Source organism: Trachypithecus francoisi, unplaced genomic scaffold (genome assembly GCF_009764315.1).
Source record: "Trachypithecus francoisi isolate TF-2019V2 unplaced genomic scaffold, Tfra_2.0 Lachesis_group5, whole genome shotgun sequence".
Taxonomy (NCBI): domain Eukaryota; kingdom Metazoa; phylum Chordata; class Mammalia; order Primates; family Cercopithecidae; genus Trachypithecus; species Trachypithecus francoisi.
The window spans coordinates 69,476,558-69,501,211 of record NW_022681470.1 but is presented as its reverse complement, the minus strand read 5'-3'; the positions used below and the strand labels follow the sequence as shown (position 1 = coordinate 69,501,211).

At 46.2% G+C, this 24,654-nt stretch overlaps 1 protein-coding gene and 1 long non-coding RNA gene across 7 annotated transcripts; one reads left to right on the top strand and one right to left on the bottom strand.

Moving 5' to 3' along the window:
* Window positions 1-549: 549 nt before the first annotated feature.
* NENF (neudesin neurotrophic factor) lies at window positions 550-11,738 on the bottom strand. Of its 5 annotated transcripts, none has more exons than XM_033195725.1 (5): window positions 11,430-11,734; window positions 8,763-8,877; window positions 3,960-4,019; window positions 2,199-2,302; window positions 550-865 (listed from the first exon to the last, which is right to left on the bottom strand). In XM_033195725.1, exons 1-5 carry the CDS (start codon window positions 11,604-11,606, stop codon window positions 689-691), a joined length of 633 nt encoding a protein of 210 aa, XP_033051616.1. In that variant the 5' UTR covers window positions 11,607-11,734; the 3' UTR covers window positions 550-688. The 5 variants fall into 5 exon arrangements, with proteins under 5 accessions (XP_033051616.1, XP_033051618.1, XP_033051617.1 ...); XM_033195726.1 differs by lacking the exon at window positions 550-865 and adding an exon at window positions 1,629-2,088 and having other exon boundaries at window positions 11,430-11,738; XM_033195727.1 differs by lacking the exons at window positions 3,960-4,019; window positions 8,763-8,877 and adding an exon at window positions 4,055-4,115 and having other exon boundaries at window positions 11,430-11,729.
* A 3-nt stretch (window positions 11,739-11,741) lies between these two features.
* Window positions 11,742-19,959, top strand: LOC117074363. 2 transcript variants are annotated; one of them, XR_004433569.1, is made up of 4 exons: window positions 11,742-11,926; window positions 12,698-12,801; window positions 15,086-15,237; window positions 19,552-19,959. It is a non-coding gene; the product is annotated as an uncharacterized LOC117074363 (long non-coding RNA). The 2 variants fall into 2 exon arrangements; XR_004433568.1 differs by lacking the exon at window positions 12,698-12,801.
* The last annotated feature ends 4,695 nt before the right edge of the window (window positions 19,960-24,654 follow it).

The following is a 24,654-nucleotide window of genomic DNA, read 5'->3' as shown; positions in this document are numbered from 1 at the left end:
AAAATCTGACGTCAGTCCAGCGTAAGGAATATGCCTCCCCATTCTTGGAATGACCTCCACCAGGCTCCGCCCACAATGACCCTGGTCCTCCTCACCAGTCTCCAGCTGCACATGCGCTGAAGCCAGTTCCCATCCTCACTCCAGCCGGGTTTCCTGCCTCCCTTCCCATCGCCCACCCTCCCACCTCACCACTCTCCTTTCCTGCCCCATCGCCAAAATGCCCCACCATCCAGCCCCGTAGGACTATGGAAGAACAACACAGCCCACCCACTTACGTGGGGTGCTGACGGGGCTCCAAGGAAATGGCCTCTGGGGAAGAATTCTCCTTTTGTAAAAATGGGATGTTTACTTTTGTTTTGATTATAAAGTGAACATGGTCACAGTTGAAAATTTGGCAAGTATAGAAAAGTATAAAGGTCGCTCAAAATCCCACTGCCCAGCCAGCTGACACTGATGTCTAGGTGTACCACTTTGGCTCTTATTGATTCCTGGTGTGCGGACAGGGGTCCCCAGGTACACAGAACCCCTGACCAAGGACAACAGGAGGCATTTGCTCTTCCAGGGTAAGCATCTGTTTTATTCAGATCTGTGTGGCTCAGGGGCTCCAGGCAGCCAGTTTTGCAGGAGATTCAGCACCTAGTGTCTTCCTGCCTCATTCTTCCAAGAACCTGCTCCTGCAGGTGGAACATCAGAACTCGTCCTTGATGTCAAAATGGGGCTGGTCTTCAGGCTTGAAGTCCAGGTTAGGGCTGCCATCCTCATTGAGAATTCTCCGGGCTGTGTAGCCAACGATGGGGTATTTGGCTTTGTACACTTTGGTGAAGACCTCATCCAGGGCCTCTAGTTCCTTGGCCGTGAGACCCGTCTTGGGGAGAAAAGCATAAGAAAGACAGGAGATGGGGTAAGTGGATGGTGTTTGGCACTGGCCTTTCTCCATCCCTGCCTTGCCTCCCAAATCCCTAATTTAAGAGAAAAGGCATCTCAACAAACCAAATAATGGACAAATGGCTTAAAAGACACTGCTGTGTGGGGCGGGTGGGAGGGTATAACATACGGGGAGCAATGCTTCATCACACTTTGCAGTTTGACTGATGCAAGGATGAAAGACTCCAGAGAGCACCATGACCATGCTGGGGTGGGGCAGGGCGTGCCCTGCTGCATCTGCATCCCCTTCCTTCCCCCACTTAATTCTCCCTCTCTCTACACTCCTCCCATTATACATTTGGCACCTTCCCCTTTCTTAAGTTGTTCATTCATTTTTGTAATATTGTTACATTCATTTTGTTATAAGTTTGGCTCATCTCAATTTATCTCAATGTCAGTTTGATGTTGAGCATGGTTGGGGGAAATTCTAGCCTTACTGTTGGGATTATTTAGACCTTGAATAGGTTTTAAAAAAAAATTTTTTTTTTTTAGATGAAGTCTCGCTGTTGCCCAGCCTGGAGCACAGTGGCACGATCTCAACTCACTGCAACCTCCGCCTCCTGGATTTGAGCAATTCTCCTGCCTCAGCCTCCCAAGTAGCTGGGATTATAGGCATGCACCACCATACTCAGCTAATTTTTGTATTTTTAGTAGAGACGGGGTTTCTCCATGTTGGCCTAGCTAGTCTCAAACTCCTGACCTCAGGTGATCCACCCACCTTGGCCTTCCAAAGTGCTGGGATTACACGCATGATCCACCACTCCCAGCCTAAAAAATGTTTTAATGCTATCTTCTCCTTCACAGAAATATGAGCATAGAGGGAGACCTTTCTTCCCAACCTAGTTCATCCACAAAGCTACCAAGCATGGCCTAGGGAATGGGTCTCAGCGACTAATAGCAAGACTGTAAGGGGCTGAGGGGACGGGGTGGCAGGTACAGATCATAAGGAGCATTAGTTTGCCAAAGCAGGTTGGGGCCAAATTGTGACGATCACTGAGTTGGATCACAAGTTTGTAAGAGTTTGGACTTAACTCTAGGCAACAGACAGCCATGGAAGGTTTCTGAGTCAAGGTGACACGGCAGGATAATCTATTTCAAGAAAATGCCTGGCCACCACACCAACCGGACCACAGGGGTAAATAAGCCAGTTAGGAAGCCTTGCTCCTGCCCAGAGGTAAAAAAAAAAAAAATGAAAAAAAAGAAATAAAGAAAAAGAGAAAAAGGCATGGACAAGGAGGTAGAGCATTTTAACAAAGGCTTATAATCTGGCTCACAATGTCATGGGTGAGGTCTGCAGGATCCAAAGACATCTTGGCTACCCCTCTAGTGGAGTCCTTCCCGGTCAAGGCATTGTAAGGGGCTCCTCGTCCATAAAACTCTGTAGTGGGGAGGAAGGAAGAGATGTGAGTGTGGGTTTACATGCAGAGTAACCAGAAGCCTACACGTGGGGGGGCTCCCAAGGCCCCCACCCAATCCTAAAAAAGGCTCCAGGCTCACGGAGAGGCCAAACAATGGCGACATAAAGTCCAGTAAGCCACCCCAGCCAATTCCAATGGAATCAGGTTGGATTCCATTCATTCTAAATGTGAAATAAGTCACACATGCAGGCTGAGCAGGGATTTTCAGAAAATACAAAATGAGAATAGTCCCCCTAAAACTTTTTTTTTTTTTTTTTTGAGAGGGTCTCACTCTTGTCCAGGCTGGAGTACAGTGGCACGATCTTGGCTCACTGCAATCTCCACCTCCCAGGTTCAAGCGATTCTCCCACCTCAGCCTCCAGAGTAGCTGGGACTACAGGCATGCACCGCCATGCCCGGCTAATTTGTGTATTTTTTGAAGAGATGGGGTTTCACCAAGTTGCCCAGGCTAGTCTTGAACTCCTGAGCTCACATGATCCACCCACCTTGGTCTCCCAAAGTGCTGGGATTACAAGCACGAGCCACTGTGCCCAGTCCCCCTCTTGCTCTTTTTTTTTTTTTTTAACCTAAGTGTTAATACTGAGAAAATAGTCTCTTAAAAATATAAAGAGACACAGGCTGGGCATGGTGACTCACACCTGTAATCCCAGCACTTTGAGAAGCCAAGATGGGCGGATCATTTGAGGTCAGGAGTTCAAAACCAGCCTGGCCAAGATGGTGAAACCTCAGCTCTACTAAAAATACAAAAAATTAGCTGGGCATGGTGCCGTGCACCTGTAATCCCAATAACTCGGGAGGCTGAGGCAGGAGAACTGCTTGAACTTGGCAGGTAGAGGAGGTCACATCACTGCACTCTAACCTGGGCGACAGAGCGAGACTCTGTCTCCAAAAAAAAAAATTAAAGATGCAAACAAGAAAAATGTTCCTTCTTCTTAAATGTTGGTGGAAGCCAAATCTATTTCCATTCAGCAGTGTTTGTTATCAAATAATAGATGAACCAGTACAAAACTACCTCCAAGATATCATTAGTAGTTACACTAAATGGCACTAAAATGTTCTGTAATGTTCTATAATGCCAACTCTTTACTAAAGAACACTTATCTCATTGCTTCAACTAGGGTAAATCATCAAGTTTGAATTTAATTCTACAGGCAATGGAAAGCCATGGAAGGTTTTTGAGTAATATCATTATCAGGGGAAAAAACCCCTGCTGAAGTGAAACACTTCAATCAAAGATTAACTCAATCTGCTCATTTAAAATGGAAGGAAGGCCAGGCGCAGTGGCTCACGCCTGTAATACTGTAATACTAGCATTTTGGGAGGCCGAAGCGCGTGGATCACGAGGTCAGGAGTTCAAGACCAGCCTCGCCAAGATGGTGAAACCTCATCTCTACTAAAAATATTACAAAATTAGCCGGGGGTGGTGGTGGGTGCCTGTAATCCCAGCTACTCAGAAGGCTGAAGCAGAGAATTGTTTGAACGCGAGAGGCGGAGTTTGCAGTGAGCCAAGATCGTGCCACCGCACTCCAGCCTGGGTGACAGAGTGAAACTCCGTCTCAAAATTAAATTAAATTAAATTAAAAATAAAAAAAATAAAATGGAACGAAACAGACTTACCTAATGTTCCCTCCCTTTCCTCACACCTCCAAGTGCTGCTCACTCTGGCTTCTGTGCTCTCTGGAAATGAAGATTCAAAATGCCACACCACTTACCCTTTCCGGAGGTGACATCAAACACCACTCCCTTCACTGCCAAGTAGATGGGCTGATCTTCCTAGAAAGCAGGGGAGAAGCTGTGAAGAGGAGGGGAAGAGCCGGCTCTTCCAGTGCAACTTAGTTAAATCTTCTCCCATCACAAGCTGAGCAAAGAGCAGTGGGTCAAGTCCCAATGGCCTTCTGTTAAGCCTGGCCCTTGGCGAGCTTGCCACCTGCCTGGGCAGCGTCATGCCCATGCACAGAAATTTGGAAAAGTCATAAAGTCTCATGACAAGAATGTGGCAATCCTCTCCTTTATAAAAAAAAATCAGGGGCCAGGCACAGTGACTCCCACCTGTAATCCCAGCACTGTGGGAGACTAAGGCGGACGGATCACCTGAGGTCAGGAGTTCAAGACCAGCCTGGCCAATATGGCGAAACCGTACTTCTACTAAATATACAAAAATTAGCCAGGCATGGTGGCGCATGCCTGTAATCCCAGCTGCTCGGGAGTCTGAGGCTGGAGAATCACTTGAACCCTGGAGCCAGAGGTCGTAGTGAACCAAGATCATGCCACTGCACTCTAGCCTGGGCGACACAGTGAGACTCCGTTTCAAAAAAAAGAAAATCAGGAACTGAAGCAACTTCATGGAGATGAAAATTCAAAAGAATAGTAAATGATGAATTACTTATCAGTCCAAATTTCCTTTCCTCTTCATCAATAGTCATACATTGATGTAACTGATACGAGCAATCTATTTTATATTTTGCTTCTTATAGGTAACATTTCTTTATATAAACATTCCCACCAAAATGACTGTCATTTAAACAGCTCCATGGGGCACCATCTTTTTTTTTTGAGACGGAGTTTCGCTCTTATTGCCCAGGCTGGAGTGCAATGGCACAATGTCAGCTCACTGCAACCTCCGCCTTCAGGGTTCAAGCGATTCTCCTGACTCAGTCTCTTGAGTAGCTGGGATTACAGGTACCTGCCACCACACTCGGCTAATTTTTTGTCTTTTTAGTAGAGACAGGGTTTCACCATGTTGGCCAGCCTGGTCTCGAACTCCTGACCTCAGGTGATCCACCCACCTTGGCCTCCCAAAGTGCTGGGATTACAGGCATGAGCCACTGCACCCAGCAATCTCCTTTTTTTTTTTTTTAACAATAAAACCTTTATCTCCTCCTTAAACTACTTACTTGAAGGTGTAAGTGCTAAGAGGAAGTCATATTAAAGGGGAAGAAAAGAATGTTTAGTGTTTCTGAGGCCTCAGAGTGACATAGCTACCTCACACACATGCCACGCAGAGGAATGGCCTTATCAGTAAACAGAGCATGCTGTGGTGGTGAGTTCTGACTCGGTGTAGATGGACATCCATGGATAGCACAGTCCCCAGGGACAGACTCTCAGGCCCAGGAAATGGCAACTGAGAAGGAGGAGGGTGGGTGGAAGGCTTGGGAGTATAAATGCAGATGCAGGAATAGAAGTGATACAGAGACAGCCAGGCACGGTGGCTCCCAGCACTTTGGGAGGCTGAAGTGGGCAGATCACTTGAGGTTAGGAGTTTGACACCAGCCTGGCCAACATGGTGAAAACCTGTCTCTACTAAAAATACAAAAATTAGCCGGGTGTGGTGGTGGGTGCCTATAATCCTAGCTACTGGGGAGGCAGAATTGCTTGAACCCGGGAGGAGGAGGTTGCAGTGAGCCAAGATCACACTACTGCACTCCAGCCTTGATGACCGAGCAAGACTCTGTCTCCAAAACAAACAAACAAACAAACAAAAAAACACACACACACAAAACAAAACAAAATCAGCCACTGCACTGCAGTCTGGGTGACAGAGTGAGACTTTGTCTCAAAAACTAAACGTAACTAAAATAAAATAACCTTGTGAGGCAGGTATTACTATACTCATTTTATAGGTGAAGAAACTGAGGGTTAGAGTTTACATACCCTGTCAAAGGTTTCTCTGCTGGTAAATAAAAAGTCAGGAGACTCATACCTGTCTGATTCTAAGCCTTTGCCCTTCCTAGGGCAATTCTTCCTTATGGAAAACTTGAATGCCAGTCTCTGGCCTGCAATTTGTAGACAGTGAAACTCTGCTATCATAACAGGTGTGTGACAAGGCAAAAGCTACCGGTGAACATGTGCAAGCGATATCTCTACCTATCAGGGCAATTTTGACAAGAGTTGAAGAAAACAAGGTCCAAAGAAAGGCACTCTGGAACACACTATCTTTTTTCCCCTATTTTCATTTTTGTTCAACACACTCACTCTGTAACCTGTTATCTACAGGAGAGGTCCTTAAAATCACCTCCTCTATACAACCCTTAGTAGAATTACTGGGAGAATGGAGTTTTAAAGAAGCACCAAGGAGATGCTGTCCAGATTTTCTTTCTTTTTTAAAATAGAGACAAGGTCTCACTATGTTGCCCAGGCTGGTCTCCAACTCCCAGGCTTCAGTGATCTTCCCAGCTCGGCCTCCCAAACTGCTGGTACTACAGGTGTGAACCACCACACCCCGCCCAGATTTGTAGCAAGCATTCAAAGAGGACTAATGTATACCAAAGATTTTTCTATTCCCATATGTGAATGATTTAGGGAGCCATGCTATGGGATCACTCTGAGGCCCTATGATGCCTAAAAGGAAAGAACTGGCTCTTGGTGTGGTAGATCCAGAACACAGTGTGGTTCTGTGAAAGACACCAGCAGCCAGGACACCCATGCTTCACGGATTTCCCATCTGAAGCTGCCACTGGAGAACTACACAAACTCCTGCATGGGTGTCTGAGCTCTCTCACCTTGAACCACACAGCGGGATATGTGACTGATAGAGGCGGGTCCGCCTTGGCTCTCATCCAAGAAAGAAGGTTTTATATACAGTAGAAACAAGTCACTCATTGCTAGATGTTTCAGAAAGACTTGTTACACAGTCTTGTTATACAATCCCACAGCAGAAACTCTTGGGGATCAGATATGTTTTCAATATGAGAATTTGTCAGATTTTAGAAAGGTGTTATGGGGAACATACCAAATATTATGCAATACCTCTAGGGAGGTACAAGGCAACACCCATAATCAAATATGTTAGTATTTCTTCAGTAAAACATGAACATTCACACTAAATGGGATAAAGACTAACGTAGACTCATAGCAGCTCCAACAAGGTTCTGTCACCAAGTGATTTCAGATCAAGTTGGGTTTTGCTGTCAAATGACTTGTGAAAAACAAAAATGTCTAGGTTTCAGAACTTATTAGATTTCTGTAGTGCATGAAAGGACTGTGGACCTGTTATAATGACTCTTGCTTATATCTTTAATAAGATAATAAAACTAATAGTAGCTAACATTTATTAAGGCTTACGGTGCTAAGCCCTATTCCAGGCTTATGCTAAGCCTGTGCATACCACCATCTCATTTAATGTGGCATTCACAAAACACCTGCTTAGAGGGGGAACTCTTTTTTTTTTTTTTGGTAGCGGTGAGGTCTCGCTATGTTGCCCAGGCTGGTCTCAAACTCCTGGCCTCAAGCAATCCTCCTGCCTCGACCTCCCTAAGTAAGTGCTGGGATTACAGGTGTGAATCACCACACTCAGCCAAGTAGGAACTCTTATTATAACCATTGTGATTATTTATTTTACGTGTCAATTTGCATAGGTTACTGTACCCAGTTATTCAATCAAATACTCACCTAGATATTGCTGTGCAGGTATTTAGAAGTGTTTAACATCTACAATCAATTGGCTTTATATAAGGAGATTATCCAAGATGATCTGGGTGGTCCTAATCCCATAGTTGAAAGACCTTAACAAAGCTGGGTGCAGTGGCTCACGCCTGTAATCCCAGCACTTTGGGAAGCTGAGGTGGGTGGATCACAAGGTCAGTTCAAGACCAGCCTGGCCAAGATGGTGAAACCCTGTCTCTACTAAAAATACCAAAAGTAGCCGGGCGTAGTGGTAGGCACCTGTAATCCCAGCTACTCGGGACGCTGAGGTGGAGAAATGCCTGAACATGGCAGGTGGAGGTTGCAGTGAGCTGAGATCGCACCACTGCACTCCAGCCTGGGAGACAGAGCGAGATTCTGTTTCAAAAAAAAAACCAAGACCTGTGGGCTACAGCATCTGCTCCTGCCTGAGGGCTTCCAGCCTGCCCCTTCTGATAGCCAGCCCTATATATTTCCAACTTGCCCAGCCAGCCCCCACGATCGTGTAAACCAATCCTTATGATAAACCATTTCTCTATCTATATATAGTTGACCCTTGAACAACACAGGGTTTGAACTGCATGGGTCCACTTATATGTGGATTTTCTTCCACCTCTGCTACCCCTGAGATAGCAACACCAACCACTCCTCTTCCTTCTCAGGATGCAGACCTTTATAATGATCTACTTTCACTTAATAGTAAATATATTTTCTCTTCTTTATGATTTTCCTAAGAACATTTTCTTTTCTCTAGCTTACATTACTATAAGAATACCGTATATAATACATATACAAAATATGTGGTAATTGACTCTATTCTTGGGCCTTGTGGTCAACAGTAGGCTATTAGTAGTTAAGTTTTGAGCCAGGCATGGAAGCTCACCTCTGTATTCCCAGCACTTTGGGAAACTCAGGTGGAAGAGCTGCTTGAGCCCAGTAGTTCGACACCAGCCTGGGCAACACAGGAAGACCCCATCTCTACGGAAAATTAAAAAGATAGCCAGGTGTGGTGGTGCATACCTGTAATGCTAGTAACTGGGGAGGCTGCGGTAGGAGGACTGCTTGAGCCCAGGAGGAGGCTGTAGTGAGCTGTGTTCCTGCCACTGCACTCCAAGCTTAGCAATAGAGTGAGATCCTGTCTCAGAAAAAAAAAAAAAAAAAAAAGAAAAGAAAAAAGAAAAAAAAATTGTAGTTTTGGGGGTAGTCAAAAGTTATACATGGCTGGGTGCACACCTGTAATACTAGCTGCTTGGGAGGCTGCAGCAGGAGGATTGCTTGGGCCCAGGAGTGCCAGGCTGTAGTGCACCATGACTGTGCCTGTGAAAAGCCACTCACTCCAGTCTGGGCGACACAGCAAGACCCAGCCTCCAAAAGAAAAAGTTACATGCAGATTTTTGACTGCATGGGTGTCGGTACCCCAAACTCCTGTGTTGCTCACAGATCATCTGTATAGATATAGATATCCAAATGGTTCTGTTCCCTAGTGAAACCCTGACTAATGCAAGTATAGTACAGATGAACAAAGTAGAGACTCAGAGAGGTTTAGTAATTTGCCCCAAATCACACAGCAGAACAGGAACTCAAAACCAGGTAGGATCCAATGTATTATACAAATTGTGACACTTCTGAGTCAAAGGGGGTGTTATTAATAATTATCCCTGGATAACAGGCATAGACCAGAACAATCTAGGTCAAACAGCTCAGCATAGCTTGAACCCACTGCACTCAACTGCCTGTCTCATCCCTCACTTCCCTCCTCTCTCTGGCTCCTTCCTTCCACCTACAGAGATCCTCAGGCTCCACTCCCAAAACAATTGTTTCCTAACCCTGTTTCCATCTCAAGGTCCTCTCTCTGTTTCCCTCAGTTAAATTTCAATCTATAACATCAACATCAAAAAACCAAGCGTCTTTTCTCAGTCCTCATCTTGCAGTTCTGGCACTCTTGCTGTAACCTCAGTGGTGAACTCTCTCTTTCCGTAGATTTTGTGCCAGCGGTCCCAAAGATCATCGGGTCAGTTGGAGAGTCCCTAGAAGGAAGAGTCCAAGAACTCAGCATATAGTTCTACTCATAGCTGGCAAGGAAAAACACAGAGGTAGAATCTAGGGGAACCTATGTGTAGGTTTCCTATGCTCTCTCCTTCCCATGAGGAAGAGCACACTCCTCCCCCAGGAACAAAACTTGACAACATGTGCCATTCTTCTGGCAGAACATTCTTCTGCTAGAGATGCCCATAAGACTCAGCACCCGAGGTTTTCAATGGAGGCTGGTCACATAGGGCACACTCTGCCTAGCACATACAGTGTTCAATACTAACCTCACCATCTGTATATAACAGCCTAGGCAAGTGAGCCCACCCTTACTGGGTGAGAAATCCAGACACCAGACAAGTCCTATCCTTGCAAGCAGGATTTTCTAAGGAGAGCAGGCCTGTCATGTTAACTCTTTTCTGCACAGATGCCTGGACTCTGAACCATCTGGTTCCCTCTGCTAAAGGCAAAAAGGCATCCCTTAACATCCTCACATCCCAGCCATGTCTCCCTCCCTCGGTGTCCTCACTGACTCATGGTTCTAAACAGCCTCTTCACAAATGATGCCCAAACTGGTGTCACTGCCTAAGGGCCAGGTTTCTGATACCCCCTTGCAATCCCAGTCCATATAAGGCCAATTAACTCAGGAATTAGGGAGACCAGGCCAGAGGGTTTTGAAAAACATCAGGCCCCTTCCTGTTCTACCACTAACAGGTGGCAGGCCTCAGTTTCCTTATGTGTAAAAGCAGGAGATGGGTTCCTGCCAGCTCTGAAATGCTATGGTACTATGACCTCACCCCAATGCTGTTCCCCCGCTCCGCATTTAATATCAGCACCCCAGTGGTCCTTGTCATGAGCAGCATCTTGCTGCCACACGACACAGCCATCGCACCAGTCCCAATCAACCCAGGTGGACAGGTGGTTGTGAGTTTTCTGGACGCCTCTAGACTACTGATTGACGTGTGTGGGTGTCTGTGTGTGTGTGTGGTGGGGGTGTCTCTATTGACGTGGGTGTGTGTGTGGCGGGGGGGGGGGGCGGGGAATCTCTAACCTCCAGTTCACCGTCTATGCTTGCTTCCAGCTTTGGGTGAGCCCCAGGGGCACAGGCATAAAAGTGGGTTTGAGGAGTCCGAGGCAGAGGAGGCCTGGGATACAGGAGCAGGAAAAGGAAGTGCAGGCAAAGACTGGTTTATCCCAGAACCTGTCCTAATTCCTACCTAACCCAGGGAGCAGACTTTGCTTCCCTCCCTCCGTCCCCCGCCACTCCCCACTATGCATGGGCACAGTAAACACCTCAGCTGATGCTAACATGAAAACCAGAAAGTTCTGAGGTCTGTACGCAGATCATCAACGAAAAGGCGGCTAGAGGGGTAATTTCCCGGGGACGGAGGGGGAAGCTCAAGGTGGGGTATGCGGGCAAAGCGGGGCGCTCCGACTGTTTAGGACTCGCCCTCACCCCTCGGCCATCCGTCCGGGCCTAGATATAGGAGGCCCTGCCGGCCCGGGCAGAGCGCGGAGCCGGGGCTCCGGAAGGGGGCACCCGCCGCGGGCCGCGCGTCCCCCAGGCTTCCTGGGCCGCGGGCGCCTCCTGGGTCCCAGCTCGGCTCACCGCAGACCGGACGCGACCCCGGGTCCCTCGGCCCGTGCCGCCCCGCCTACCTCCTCCCCGCCATAGCGGGCCAGCTCCTCCTCGGTGAAAAGCCGCACTGGGGGCCCCCGCTCGGCAGGGCGCGGAGTCTCCCCAGCCCGGGCTGTGGGCAGCCGAGAGGCCAGCGCTAGGACCAGGGCCAGCGCGGTTAGCGGCCGCAGCCGCCGCCCCGGCGCGGGGCCCGCCATGGTGAGCGCGCAGCGCTTGGCAAGGCCAGCCAGGGCGGCGGGGTCTCAGCACGCCCGCCCGGCGGCCCGGAGTCCCGCCCCGCGCCCAGAGCCGGCCAGAGGGCGGGGAACCGAGAACCCCCGCCCTCCGCGCGCCTCCTGCGCCTCGGGGTGGGGCTGGCAGGGCTATTTGGGCCGCGCTGCTGGAAACCTGGGAACTAGGATTGCAATCCTGAACTCCTAAATCCAAACTGCAGACTGGAAGTTACCAAAAAAATGTCACAGTAGTTCCTTGATCAGATACAAAGATGACAGAACCCGACATATCAGGACCTGGAAAGGTATATTTCTAAAATAAGACCCCTGCTTTTATTTTTGGCTGACGTTTTTTCTTCCTAGTTGTGTTTAAGTTTCTGGTTCCCAAGGACATTTTTGCAAAGGGTAGGGTGCTGTCACCGATATGCCCTGAAATAATAATAGCTAACATTTGTGCCAAACTTTGCTTATTACTTTATGCAACAAATATTTTTTGAGTACCTCCATGTACCAGGTCACTGGGGACTCATCACTGAAGAAGACAGATCCATTCCCACGTGGAGCTTACATTGTGTGGGCAGATAGACAATAAGATTCTAAGTATTATGTTAGATGGTGGTGAATACTAGGGAGAAAAAGCAGGGCAAAGAGATAGGGAGCACTGGGATGGCCATTTTATTTTATTTTATTGTTATATATTTATTTATTTTTGAGACGGAGTCTGTCACCTAGGCTGGAGTGCAGTGGTACCATCTTGACTCACTGCAGCCTCCACCTCCCGGGTTCAAGTGATTCTCCTGCGTCAGCCTCCAGAGTAGTTGGGATTGCAGGCACCCACCACCATGCCCAGCTAATTTTTTTTTTTTTTTTTTAATTTTTAGTCAAGATAGGGTTTCACTATATGCTGGCCAGGCTGGTCTTGAACTCCTGACCTCAAGTGAACCATCCACCTCATCTTCCCAAAGTGCTGGGATTACAGGCTTGAGCAACGGTGCCCAGTTATGGGATGGTCATTTTAAATAGGCAGGTTAGGGAAGGCCTCACTGAGAACATGGTATTTGCCTAAAAATCTACAGGAGGCGAAGGAGGGGGTCTAGAGGGAAGAGCACTTTGGCCAAAGTAACAGGCGCATAAATGCGGAGAAATGAGGATACCCGGCTTGCTGCAGGATCAAGGGAAGGTAAGAGGGGTAGATGAAGTCAGGAAGGAAGTGGGTAAGGGAGTGGGGATGGATCTTGAAGGCCTTACAGGTCATTTTCGAGACTGGCTTTTACTCTGAGTAAATGGAATAGAGGAATTAACAGAAAAGGGGTCTCATTCCAGACCCGAGAGCAGTTTCTTAGATGTCCACGGCAAAGAATCAGGGCAAGTTGTAGAGTATAATAGTCAAAGTAGTTTATTAGAAACTATTCCATTTCTAATAATAGTACTACTCTATTTCTGAGTAGTATCCTTGCTTGCAAGTAGTACTAAGCAAGTATTGCTTATATAGGAGCACCCCTGCCTTCAATGTAATGCTTGCTTTTATAGGGCTACAACTAGTGTACTTTATTACAAAGGCCTATGATCAACTTGTGACAAACTATTAGTATTGTCATTCTCTTGTGTAACTATTGATTTCAGGGAAAATTTATGGGTGTACTGTTATCTCTAGAGTGAAATTCATTATTATTATTATTTTTTTGAGATGGAGTCTGGCTCTATCACCCAGGCTGGAGTGCAGTGGCACAATCTCCGCTCACTGCAAACTCTGCCGCCTCCTGGGTTCACGCCATTGTCCTGCCTCAGCCTCCCTAGAAGCTGGGACTCCAGGCGCCTGCCACCACGCCTGGCTAATTTTTTTGTATTTTTAGTAGAGACGGGGTTTCACCATATTTGCCAGGATGGTCTCGATCTCCCGACCTTGTGATCCGCCCGCCTCGGCCTCCCAAAGTGCTTGGGATTACAGGCATGAGCCACCGCACCCGGCCTAGAGTGAAACTCATTTTTAAACTAAGAATGCCTTTTTTCCATTATCTCATTTCCTCAACCATAAACATCTTGTGAAGAGTGCCTATCTTCCTGGGAAAGTCACCCAGCAGGTTTGGCTTTATCTGACCTTTATTCAAGGTGGAGTCACTCTGGTTAGGACACTTCTGGCATAATTCCCTCCTCCTTTTTACAAGGAGACCCTTAATCCTAAGGGATGTAGGGGGACAGAAATCCATCTTTAATAACTTCTTCAAGCTGAACAGAAGTGATGATATTCCTGCCTAACCATTAGGATCCCTTTGCCTAAAGTAGAGAGCTAGCCAGTCAGAAAGCATCTGTGTAGTGAGGACCAATCCTACATAATTCTAAGTCCTGGAAAAAGGTGAAATCTAGAAAATTAATGTCTTAAATTTAAAGAAGCATTGAGTAAGCATAACTTTTATTCCTACATAAAAAGTACAATGCAATATATTCCACAGCACAAAACAGAATGGAGAGAATTATCCCAAGCATGCTAAACAAAAAAAGTTTCCCAAGGACTAGACAGCTGTTAGAACCAAGCTGATATGGGGTCAACTGACAACGTGTCAATGGCAGAGATGTGGGTGTCTAAGTCTTTTGTGGCCCGAGTAATATTATGTGAATAGTCTGGAATATATAAATAGCATTCTGTTTTGATTATAGTACAAGTTCCCCCTTTGAGTTGCTGTTAACATGTCCAGAGCCATAAGGCTATCTGTCTAATTTGAGATGTTTCTTCAGTCAAGAGGGTAAGGACATGGGGTATATTATTGAAAACTGCAGCTGTGTTTAGCTACAGCTTTGACTTGAAGTTCCATGTCAATTGTGGCTGCCTGTGGGGAGAAGATAGTGTCAGGCCTCTGAGCCGAAGCTCAGCCATTGTAACCCCTGTGACCTGCACATATATGTCCAGATGGCCTTCAGGAGCCAAGAAGTCTGGAGTAGCCAAAAAAACACAAAAGAAGTTAAACAGCCAGCTCCTGCCTTAACTGATTGACCAGTCTTACGACATTCCACTGTTGGGAGCAAGCCCCCCAAAATCTGCCCATAAACTGGCCCCAAAACTGGCCATAAACAAAATCGCTGCAGCACTATGACATGTCCATAATGGCCCTAATGCCCAAGCTGGAAGGTTGTGGGCAAGGAACACCTGGCCCACCCAGGGTGGAAAACTGCTTAAAGGCATTCTTAAGCCACAAACAATAGCATGAGTGATGAATGTCTTAAGGGTGTGTTCCTGCTGCAGTTAACTAGCCCAACCTATTCATTTAATTGGGCCCATCCCTTTGTTTCCCATAAGGGATACTTTTAGTTAATTTAATATCTGTAGAAACAATGCTAATGACTGGTTTGCTGTTAATAAATATGTGGGTAAATGTCTGTTCAGGGCTCTCAACTCTGAAGGCTGTGAGACCCCTGATTTCCCACTTCACACCTCTATATTTCTGTGTGTGTGTCTTTAATTCCTCTAGGGCTGCTGGGTTAGGGTCTCCCCAGCCGAGCTGGTCTCGGCAAGTGGCACCCAACGCGGAACCTCGAATCCAGGCCGAAGGGTCGCCAGAGCCACGGTTGGAATGGAAAACTAGCTGGAGGACACCTGAGTACTCTTAAAGTAATCCCTGTGGTGAGTAAGAAGGGGAGCTCAGAAGCATCAGGGTAACAGTAGGACTGGTTTGGGTTCTGGTTCATTTCACCTTTGAACTTTTTAACACTGATAATGAAGAGGAACAAGAGTATAGTGAAGTAGCAGAAGAGATTACAGAGCATGTTTATTTGCCAGCTGAAGCTAAAGTGGCAAAGGAAGGAGAGGTTCATCCCTACCCTTCTGCACCCCCTCATTATTATTTTGAAGAAAATGACCCCCCAGATCTTTTTTTTCCAGAGGACACAGGGCAAAAAGTAGTTGCCCTAGTGACTGTTTGAGCAGCACCTTGAGCAACTGCTCTTAGTTCTATTCAGGCAGCAATTCAGCAAGCTAGATGAGAGGGTGATTTAGAGGCCTGGCAGTTACCTATTAGAATACACCACCCAGATCAAGAGGGAAATATTATAGCTACATTTGAGCCTTTTCCTTTTAAATTACTCAAAGAATTAAAACAAGCAATAAATCAGTATGAACCAGGTTCTCCTTTCATAATGGGACTGTTAAAGAATGTTACTGTTTCCAGTCAGATGATTCCTACTGACTGGGATGCTCTTACTTGAGCTTGTCTAACTCCTGCTCAGTTCTTACAGTTTAAAACTTGGTGGGCAGATGAAGCTTCCATTCAGGCTGCTTGCAATGCCCAGGACCAACCTCAAATTAATATAACTGCAGACCATCTTTTCGGGGTTGGTGGCTGGGCTGGTTTAGATGCACAACCGGTCATGCAGGATGATGCTATAGAACAGCTTAGAGGGGCGTGCATTAGAGCTTGGGAAAAAATCACTTCAGGTGGAGAACAATACCCTTCCTTTAGTGCTATAAAACAGGTACCCAGAGAACCATATGTTGATTTTATAGCTCGGTTACAGGAGTCTCTTAAAAAGATGATTGCAGATTCAGCTGCTCAGGATATAGTGTTGCAGTTATTAGCTTTCGACAATGCTAATCCTGATTGCCAGGCTGCTCTGCAACCTATCAGAGGGAAAGCACATTTAGTTGATTATATCAAGGCCTGTGATGGTATTGGAGGTAATCTGCATAAAGCTACTTTGTTGGCACAGGCCATGGCAGGACTGACAGTGGATAAAGGAAATACTCCATTTCCTGGAGCTTGTTTTAACTGTGGGAAGCATGGTCATACTAAAAAAGAACGTAGAAAAAAATTAGCAAGTCAGGCCACCAGATAGGGGAAAAAAGAAAACTGTTGAGCCTGAGATATGTCCAAAATGTAAAAAAGGAAAACACTGAGCTAGTCAGTGTCACTCTACGTTTGATAAAGATGGGAACCCGATTTTGGGAAACGCCATGAGGGGCCTGTCCCAGGCCCTGTTCTAAACCAGGGCATTTCCAGGTAAGGCCATTCCCTCACCCCTGTACAATGTCTGTCCTCTGCTACCACCTGTAGTGCCACAGTAGATTTATGCTGCACAAAAGCTGTGAGCCTTCTGCCTGGGGAACCCCTGCAAAAGGTCCCAATAGGAGTCTGTGGACCCTTGCCAGCAGGGACAATAGGATTACTTTTAGGAAGGTCTAGTGTAAGTTGAAAAGGCTTACAAATACATACAGGAGTCATTGATTCAGATTACAATGGGGAAATTCAAATTGTTATATCTACTTCTGTTCCCTGGAAAGCAGAGCCAGGAGAGCACATAGCACAGCTCCTGATTGTGCCATATGTGGGAATGGGAAAAAGTGAAATTAAACGAACAAGGGGATTTGGAAGCACAAATAAACAAGGCAAAGCAGCTTATCAGGTAAATCAAATTACTGATAAACATCCTACCTGTGAAATAACTATTCAAGAAAAGAAATTTTAAGGTTTGGTAGATATGGGAGCAGACATTTCAATAATTTCTCTGCAGCACTGGCCATTCACATGGCCAATTCAATCTGCTCAATTTAACATAGTTGGAGTTGCTAAAGCCACTGAAATATATCAAAGTACTTACATTTTGCATTGTGAGGGGCCTGATGGACAACCTGGGACTATTCAACCAATTATAACTTCTGTACCTATACATTTATGAGGAAGAGATTTATTACAACAATGGGGAGCACAAGTTCTAATTCCAGAACAATTATATAGCCCTCAAAATCAACACAGAATGCATGAAATGGGGTATGTCCCAAGGACTAGAAAAAAATTTGCAAGGTTTGAAAGAACCGCTTCAAGCAGAAAAACAAAGTTCCCACCAAAGATTAGGAAATAATTTTTGATGGCAGCCACTGTTAAGCCTCCAGAATCTATGCCTTTAAAATGGTTAACAGATAAGCCAATTTGGATAGAACAATGACCGCTAAGTGAAGAAAAACTGGAGGCTTTAGAGAAATTAGTTGCTGAACAATTAGAAAATGGGCACATAGCTCCAACATTTTCTCCTTGGAATTCTCCAGTTTTTGTAATTAAGAAAAAAATCAGGTAAATGCAGAATGTTAACTGACTTAAGAGCCATCTATTCAGTTATACAACCTATGGGAGTATTACAGCCAGGATTGCCTTCTCCTACTATAATTCCAAAAAAATGGCCTTTAATTGTCATAGATTTAAAAGACTGTTTCTGGCTGGGCGCGGTGGCTCAAGCCTGTAATCCCAGCACTTTGGGAGGCCTAGACGGGCGGATCATGAGGTCAGGAGATGGAGACCATCCTGGCTAATACGGTGAAACCCCGTCTCTACTAAAAAAATACCAAAAACTAGCCGGGCGAGGTGGCGGGCGCCTGTAGTCCCAGCTACTCGGGAGGCTGAGGCAGGAGAATGACGTAAACCCGGGAGGCAGAGCTTGGAGTGAGCTGAGATCCGGCCACTGCACTCCAGCCTGGGCGACAGAGCGAGACTCCGCGAGACTCCATCTCAAAAAAAAAAAAAAAAAAAAAAGACTGTTTCTTTACTATCCCTTTAGCCGAGCAAGACTGTGAACGGTTTGCATTTACAATTCCTGCTGTAAACAACCTGCAGCTGCTAAGCATTATCGTTGGAAAGTGTTGCCACAGGGCATGTCAAACAGCCCAACAATTTGCCAGAGGTTTGTAGGGCAAGCAGTTGAACCTACTCGTAAAAAATTTTCACAGTGTTACATTATTCACTATATGGATGATATACTTTGTGCTGCCCCTACTCGAGAAATATTATTCCAATGTTATGATCACTTGCAAAATTCGATTTCTCGTGCTGGTTTAATTATAGCTCCTGTCAAAATTCAGACTACTACTCCCTACTCCTACTTGGGGACCTTAGTAAATGACACTCCCACTATGCCACAGAAAGTAGCCATATGTAGGGATAAATTAAAAACATTAAATGATTTTCAAAAATTACTGTGGGATATTAATTGAATATGACCTGCTCTAGGCATTCTTACCTATGCCATGAGTAACCTGTTTTCTATCCTTAGAGGAAATCCTAGTCTCACTAGCCGTCGGCAATTAACAAAAGAGGCTGAGGCAGAGTTACAACTGATTGAAAAGCAAGTCCATAAAGCTCAGATAAATAGAATAGGTCCAGAGAAGACTCTAGATTTGCTAATGTTTTCAACTCAGCATTCACCTACTGGTGTTATTGTCCAAGAAAAGGACTTACTAGAGTGTCTTTTTCTTCCACATATTACTTCACAGACTCTAACTACTTATTTAGATCAAATCGCTACTCTGATAGGGATTGGGAGAACTTGGATTGTTAAATTACACGAACATGATCCCGGAAAAATTATTGTCCCTCTCATGAAAGCACAAATACAGCAAGCATTTATAAATAGTCTTACTTGGCAAGCCCATTTAGCTGACTTTGTGAGTATTCTCGATAATGGTTTTCCTAAAACGAAGCTGTTTCAGTTTTTGAAATTAATTGTATTCTCCCTAAAATAACTAAATTTAAACCAATTGAAGGTGCTGAGAATGTTTTTACAGATAGGTCTAGTAATGGTAAAGCTTCTTATTTTGGCTCAAAAAGTAAAGCTTTCCAGACGTCCTATACTTCAGCTCAAAAAGCAGAGCTTGTAGCAGTGATTGAGGTATTGACTGCTTTTTATATGCCTATTAATGTGATTTCTGATTCTTCATACGTGGTTCATTCCACACAGTTAATTGAAAATGCTCAGTTATGATTTCATACAGAAGAACAATTGATGACAAAAACAAAAAAAGAGGAGAAATAGGGATTATAGGACAGCCCATACACAATTGAATCTAGCATTATTTGGTGAAAAGATCCAATAACGAAAAGGTCCAATAATAAAAAAAATTAAGAAATAGGTAAAATAATAACTTGGGGTAGAGATTTTGCTTGTATTTCTCCAGGCCAAAATCGACAGCCGATTTGGATACCATCCAGACACCTAAAACCTTATCATGAGCCAGATGCCAAGGAAGAGACTCCGGGAGCATCCCGAGGACCCCCCAGTTGCAGCCATGTCGAGACTAACGCTGAGGAGGACCCCAACTGTCACGAGCAACGTGCGTCGAACACAGCCACCCACCTGGGACAGATCAAGAAGCTGTCACAGATGGCAGAAGAAAACCTAAGGAAAGCCAGACAACCAGTCACAATGAATAATTTAATGGTAGCTATGATAGTGGTTATCACCACTGCCGTGAGCATTCCTTCAATAAGGGCTGGTAATAATGCCTGGATGCAATCACTCTGACACAGTTACACATGCTTTCTGATCTCAGTATTTACCATAATAAATCTGCTCCTATAATTGAGGCATACTGCCCTTAAAAATCTATTTTGTAAACAGGATTGGACCCAGTGTAATGCCCAGACCCGCGATGACCCGAAAGCAACCACCGGAGTCCAGAGACAAAGCCAAGCGGCAGGGATCGCTTTATTTCGAGTTCGAACTCGGTTCCCTCCAGCTAGGTATCAGATCCTAGGGAGAGACCCCGAGCTCGGTGTTCAGCCATCTTTTATAGTCAGACACAAACAAGTTACAGCAAGTTACAGAGTCACTGGGGATTTTTACAGTTGTAGGTTTACAATCGGCTGACATTTAAAGTTAAACATTAGTCGGTTGTTCATTGGTTCCCGCCCTTTGACCAAACCACAAACGGCCGCTTGCCCTGCTAGGGGCTTTCCAGATAACCTTGTTGTTTTAACATTAAGGGGAGTTTCCTGACTTTTCTGACCTCTGATATTCAGTATTTTTCCACTCCTCATTCCCCCCTCTCTCTAGTATCTTGAGAGCCAATCTTGGGTCTTATATGTCTGACTCGGAAGTCTCGGTGAGTACAGGTTGGTACTGGGCTCTTAGGACCATAAGCTGGACAGTGTTGAGTCTTTCTTTTACAAAGTTTGTTAATCTGTTTATTATACATGGTCCTATAGTGAGTAAGAGAAGTATACTTATGAATGGTCCTATGAGGGGCACTAGAAGGGAGTACATGGAGGAATTCCACCAGCTGTTGGCAGCAGAGGTGAATTGTTGTTTCTGCAATTCTAGGCTGAGTTTATGTAGTTGTTGAACTCGCGTTTCTACGAGTCCAGATTCATTTATGTAGAAACAACAATCTTCTCTGAGGAAAAGACAGGTCCCTCCTTTTTCGGCCATTAGCAGGTCTAGTGCACGGCGGGTTTGTAAAGTAACTTGGGCAAGGGAAGTCAATTGTCTCTGTAATGAGGCAAGGGATTCGGCGGAAGCTTCCATAGCTATGGAGAATTGATGAGAGAGCTTTGCAGTGCTGATAAGGGAGTGACGTAAAGCTCCTCCGGCTAGCCCTGCAGCAACTAAGGACGTGGTGAGTGAGACTCCGGCTACTAGGGGGAGGAATATAGCTCGTTTTGGTCTAGGGAAAGGGGCGGAGTCCCACCTGGAAAATTCTGCAGGGGTGTGCAAGGTTAGTTGGGGGACTAGTGTGACAGGGAGACACAGTAGGGTTATAGTGGCCTGAGTGGAAAGGTTCTTATATAGGGTACCATTGCACCAGAAGAAAGAACCGGGAGGGGCAAAGAGGGTTGAGTTGGGAGTGGAAGTTGTATTACAGAGGGTAGTGCCGGCATTTGAATAACAAAAGGAAACTTGTGTCTGTCCAGGGTTTAGGAACAAGGGGACGTCAGGGATCGGGGGTGGTATGTGGCTATTGTTAGGGTTTAGGCTGAGAGAAGCGTTAGACGGGCCTGGAAGTGGAACTGCGGTTAACGGCGGTTGCCCTAGAGCCGCCCAGAAGAAGCAGGGGGAGAGATTGCCTAGGCCAGTGGCGTTTGTGATTTCTAACCCTTCTCTTAATAGGGATAACCAGGAAAAGGGGCGGGTAGGAGTTAAAGTTGAAAGCTGGACATTTAATTCCCTTTCCTGGTTCTGTATAGCTGCGTGTAGGGTGGTCTGGATCTGAACAAGGGAACGCCAGAGAAAGAGACGGCTACTAGGCCAGGTAGTTCCTGAAGTCAAGTACATAGCCCCTTTTTGCTGGGAAGTCCAGTGGGAGTCCCAGGGGTCCCAGATAACCCATGTATAGCCTGATGTGGTTTTAAAGAAATTGTGTGACTGCCACGTTTAACTGGATAGGGACTCAGAAGTTTTTAGGATTTTAACGGTGTGGATTTTGCAGGACCTATATGGACAGGCGACACTTTGTTCTACCCGTAAGTTATTACAATAAGAGAGTGTTTGGTCAAAGAGGAAACAAATTGCGGGTGCTGCTTTTCCTGGCTGGTGTTTAAAATCAGTGAAATTTAGATGGATGGGAGTGCTACAGCCCCCAGGGGGACAGTCAGCAGTGCCTAATACATAGCCCTTTTGTTCTGTCTGAGCATAATTGGTCCAGTTCTCAGTCAGGAAGAAACGCCAAGTGAAAGGGGATGTTGCCGTGTTCGCTTGGGTCTCCCCACAAGGGATCCATAAGAGTAGAAGAGTTATAAAGGAGGTAGGTGTCATAGTTACAGTTTAGGTTGCTGACGGCGTAGAACAAGTTTTAGAGGGTTTTCTTTGGTCCGGTCAACTGTCCAGGTTGCTGCCTCTCCCGTCGAGGATGTAACAAGGTCCGAGAGCGGGTCTATAGGCTTGGCGTGGGTGTGATGAATCCAGGCGGCGATGCCTTCCACTTTGAGGGCCGTAGGCATAGTCAGGATCACCTGGAATGGTCCTTTCCACCGGGGTTCTAGGGTTTCTTGTCGGTGGCGCTTGACCAGGACCCAGTCTCCGGTTTGTATTGATGTGGAATGGGTGGAGGCCCAGCTTCATATAGTTCTTTTAGCTTGGGCCAGACTTCCTCATGAACTCTCTGTAGGGCTTGTAAGGAGAACAAAAGTTCAAGACCATTATCTGTGTCAGCTTTGAGGAGATTGTCTTTAAGGTTAGGGAGGATAGGGGGTGGTTTGCCATACATTATTTCATAAGGGGTAAGTCCTAGTTTATAAGGAGAGTTACGTGCCCGGAACAGAGCGTAGGGGAGGAGGACTACCCAGTTAGCGCCAGTCTCCATGGTCAATTTAGTTAGGGTCTCTTTTAATGTTCTATTCATTCTTTCTACCTGACCTGAGCTTTGGGGTCGATAAGCACAATGTAGTTTCCAATTAGCCCCAAGGATGGAAGCCAGTCCCTGACTTACCTTTGCGGTGAAGGCCGGCCCATTATCCAACCCTATCATGACTGGAAAGCCGTACCTGGGCAGGATTTCTTCTAGGATCTTTTTGGCCACAATCTGTGCAGTTTCTTTTTTTGTCGGAAAAGCTTCTGCCCATCCTGAGAATGTATCTATAAAAACTAGTAAATATTTGTATCCATATTTTCCTGGCTTTATTTCAGTAAAGTCAATTTCCCAATATATACCAGGTCTATCTCCCCTGTGTCTTTTTCCCGTGGTCTGGGTCCCGTGACTGGCGTTATTGAGTTGACATACTACACAGTTTTTAACCGTGGCGTCTACTTTTTCAGGGGCGTTTTTAATTTTTAGTCTGGCGTGTTGAATCAAATCTAACATCCGCCGAGGGCCCAGATGAGTGCTTCGGTGGATTTGTGCTATTACTCGCTGCCCCAAAATGTCCGGGAGAATGGTATTGTTGTTAGAATCTTTCCATCACTGATTACTGACGTGTGTTCCTGGGAGTTTACTTATCCACTGGAGGTCTTCTTCTGAGTATTCTGGGTGAAAGGGCAATTCTCTGGGCCTGGGATCAGGCAGCTGGAGGGCCAGCAGCTGAGGAGTGGTTTTAGCCACGTCCTTTGCAGTCTGGTCAGCCAGGTTGTTTCCTCGAGTGACTGGGTTAGTGGCCTTTTGATGTCCCGGACCGTGGACAATAGCCAGCTTTTTGGGTTCCCAAAGGGCAGCCAGAAGATTTAAGATTTCTTCTTTATTTTTAATGTCTTTTCCTTCAGCTGTGAGAAGCCCCCTCTCTTTGTATATAGCCCCATGTATGTGGGCAGTGGCAAATGCATACCGGCTGTCAGTATATACTGTCAGTTTATGGTCTTTGCCTAGTTTCAGGGCTTGTGTCAAGGCTATTAACTCAGCCTTTTGAGCCGATGTTCCTGGAGGTAAAGGCTCAGCCCAAACTATCTCAGTCTCTGAGGTTACCGCCGCCCCCGCATACCTCTGTCCTTGGTGAAGGAAGCTGCTTCTGTCAGTGAACCAGGTGAGGTCTGCATCTGGTAGCAGTCGGTCCTGGAGGTTTTCTCTGACTCCATGTACCTGGGCTAGTATTTCAGCACAGTTGTGGAGCGGCTTACTTAAGTCTGGGTCTGGCAGCAATGATGCTGGGTTTAGGGTTGTCAGGGGCTTAAATGTTATTCTGAGGGGGTTTAGTAACAGCCCTTGATAATGGGTAAGCCGAGCATTGCTGAGCCATCGGTCAGGGGGTTTTCGGAGGATGCCTTCGACAGCATGAGGGGTGGTGACTTGTAATTCTTGGCCCATGGTCAGTTTGTTAGCGTCTTTGACCATCAGGGCCGTTGCAGCAATCATCTGGAGGCAAGGAGGCCATCCTGCAGCTACTGGGTCCAGTTTCTTTGAGAGGTATGCAACCGGTCTGCACCAGGGACCTAAATTTTGAGTTAATACTGCTTTCGCTATGCCCTGGCTTTCGTCCACGTATAAGTGGAAAGGCTTAGAGACATCCGGAAGACCCAGCGCGGGGGCCGAGAGCAGAGCAGTTTTGATTTGCTGGAAAGCTTGCTCAGCCTCTTCAGTCCAATTGAAGGGCTGCTGCTCTTTGGTAGCCTGATAGAGGGGTTTTGCCAGTTCAGCGAAGCCAGGTATCCAGAGTCTGCAGAACCCTGCAGATCCCAGGAACTCTCTTACCTGTCGTGTTGACTGCGGTCTGGGGATCTGTAGGACAGTTTCTTTTCGAGCTTTTGTTAGCCAGCGCTGTCCCCCTCTAAGTAGATACCCCAAGTAGGTTACCTCCGGCCTGCAGATCTGGGCCTTTTTAGCTGAGGCTCGATAACCCAGGTTTCCCAAGGTTTT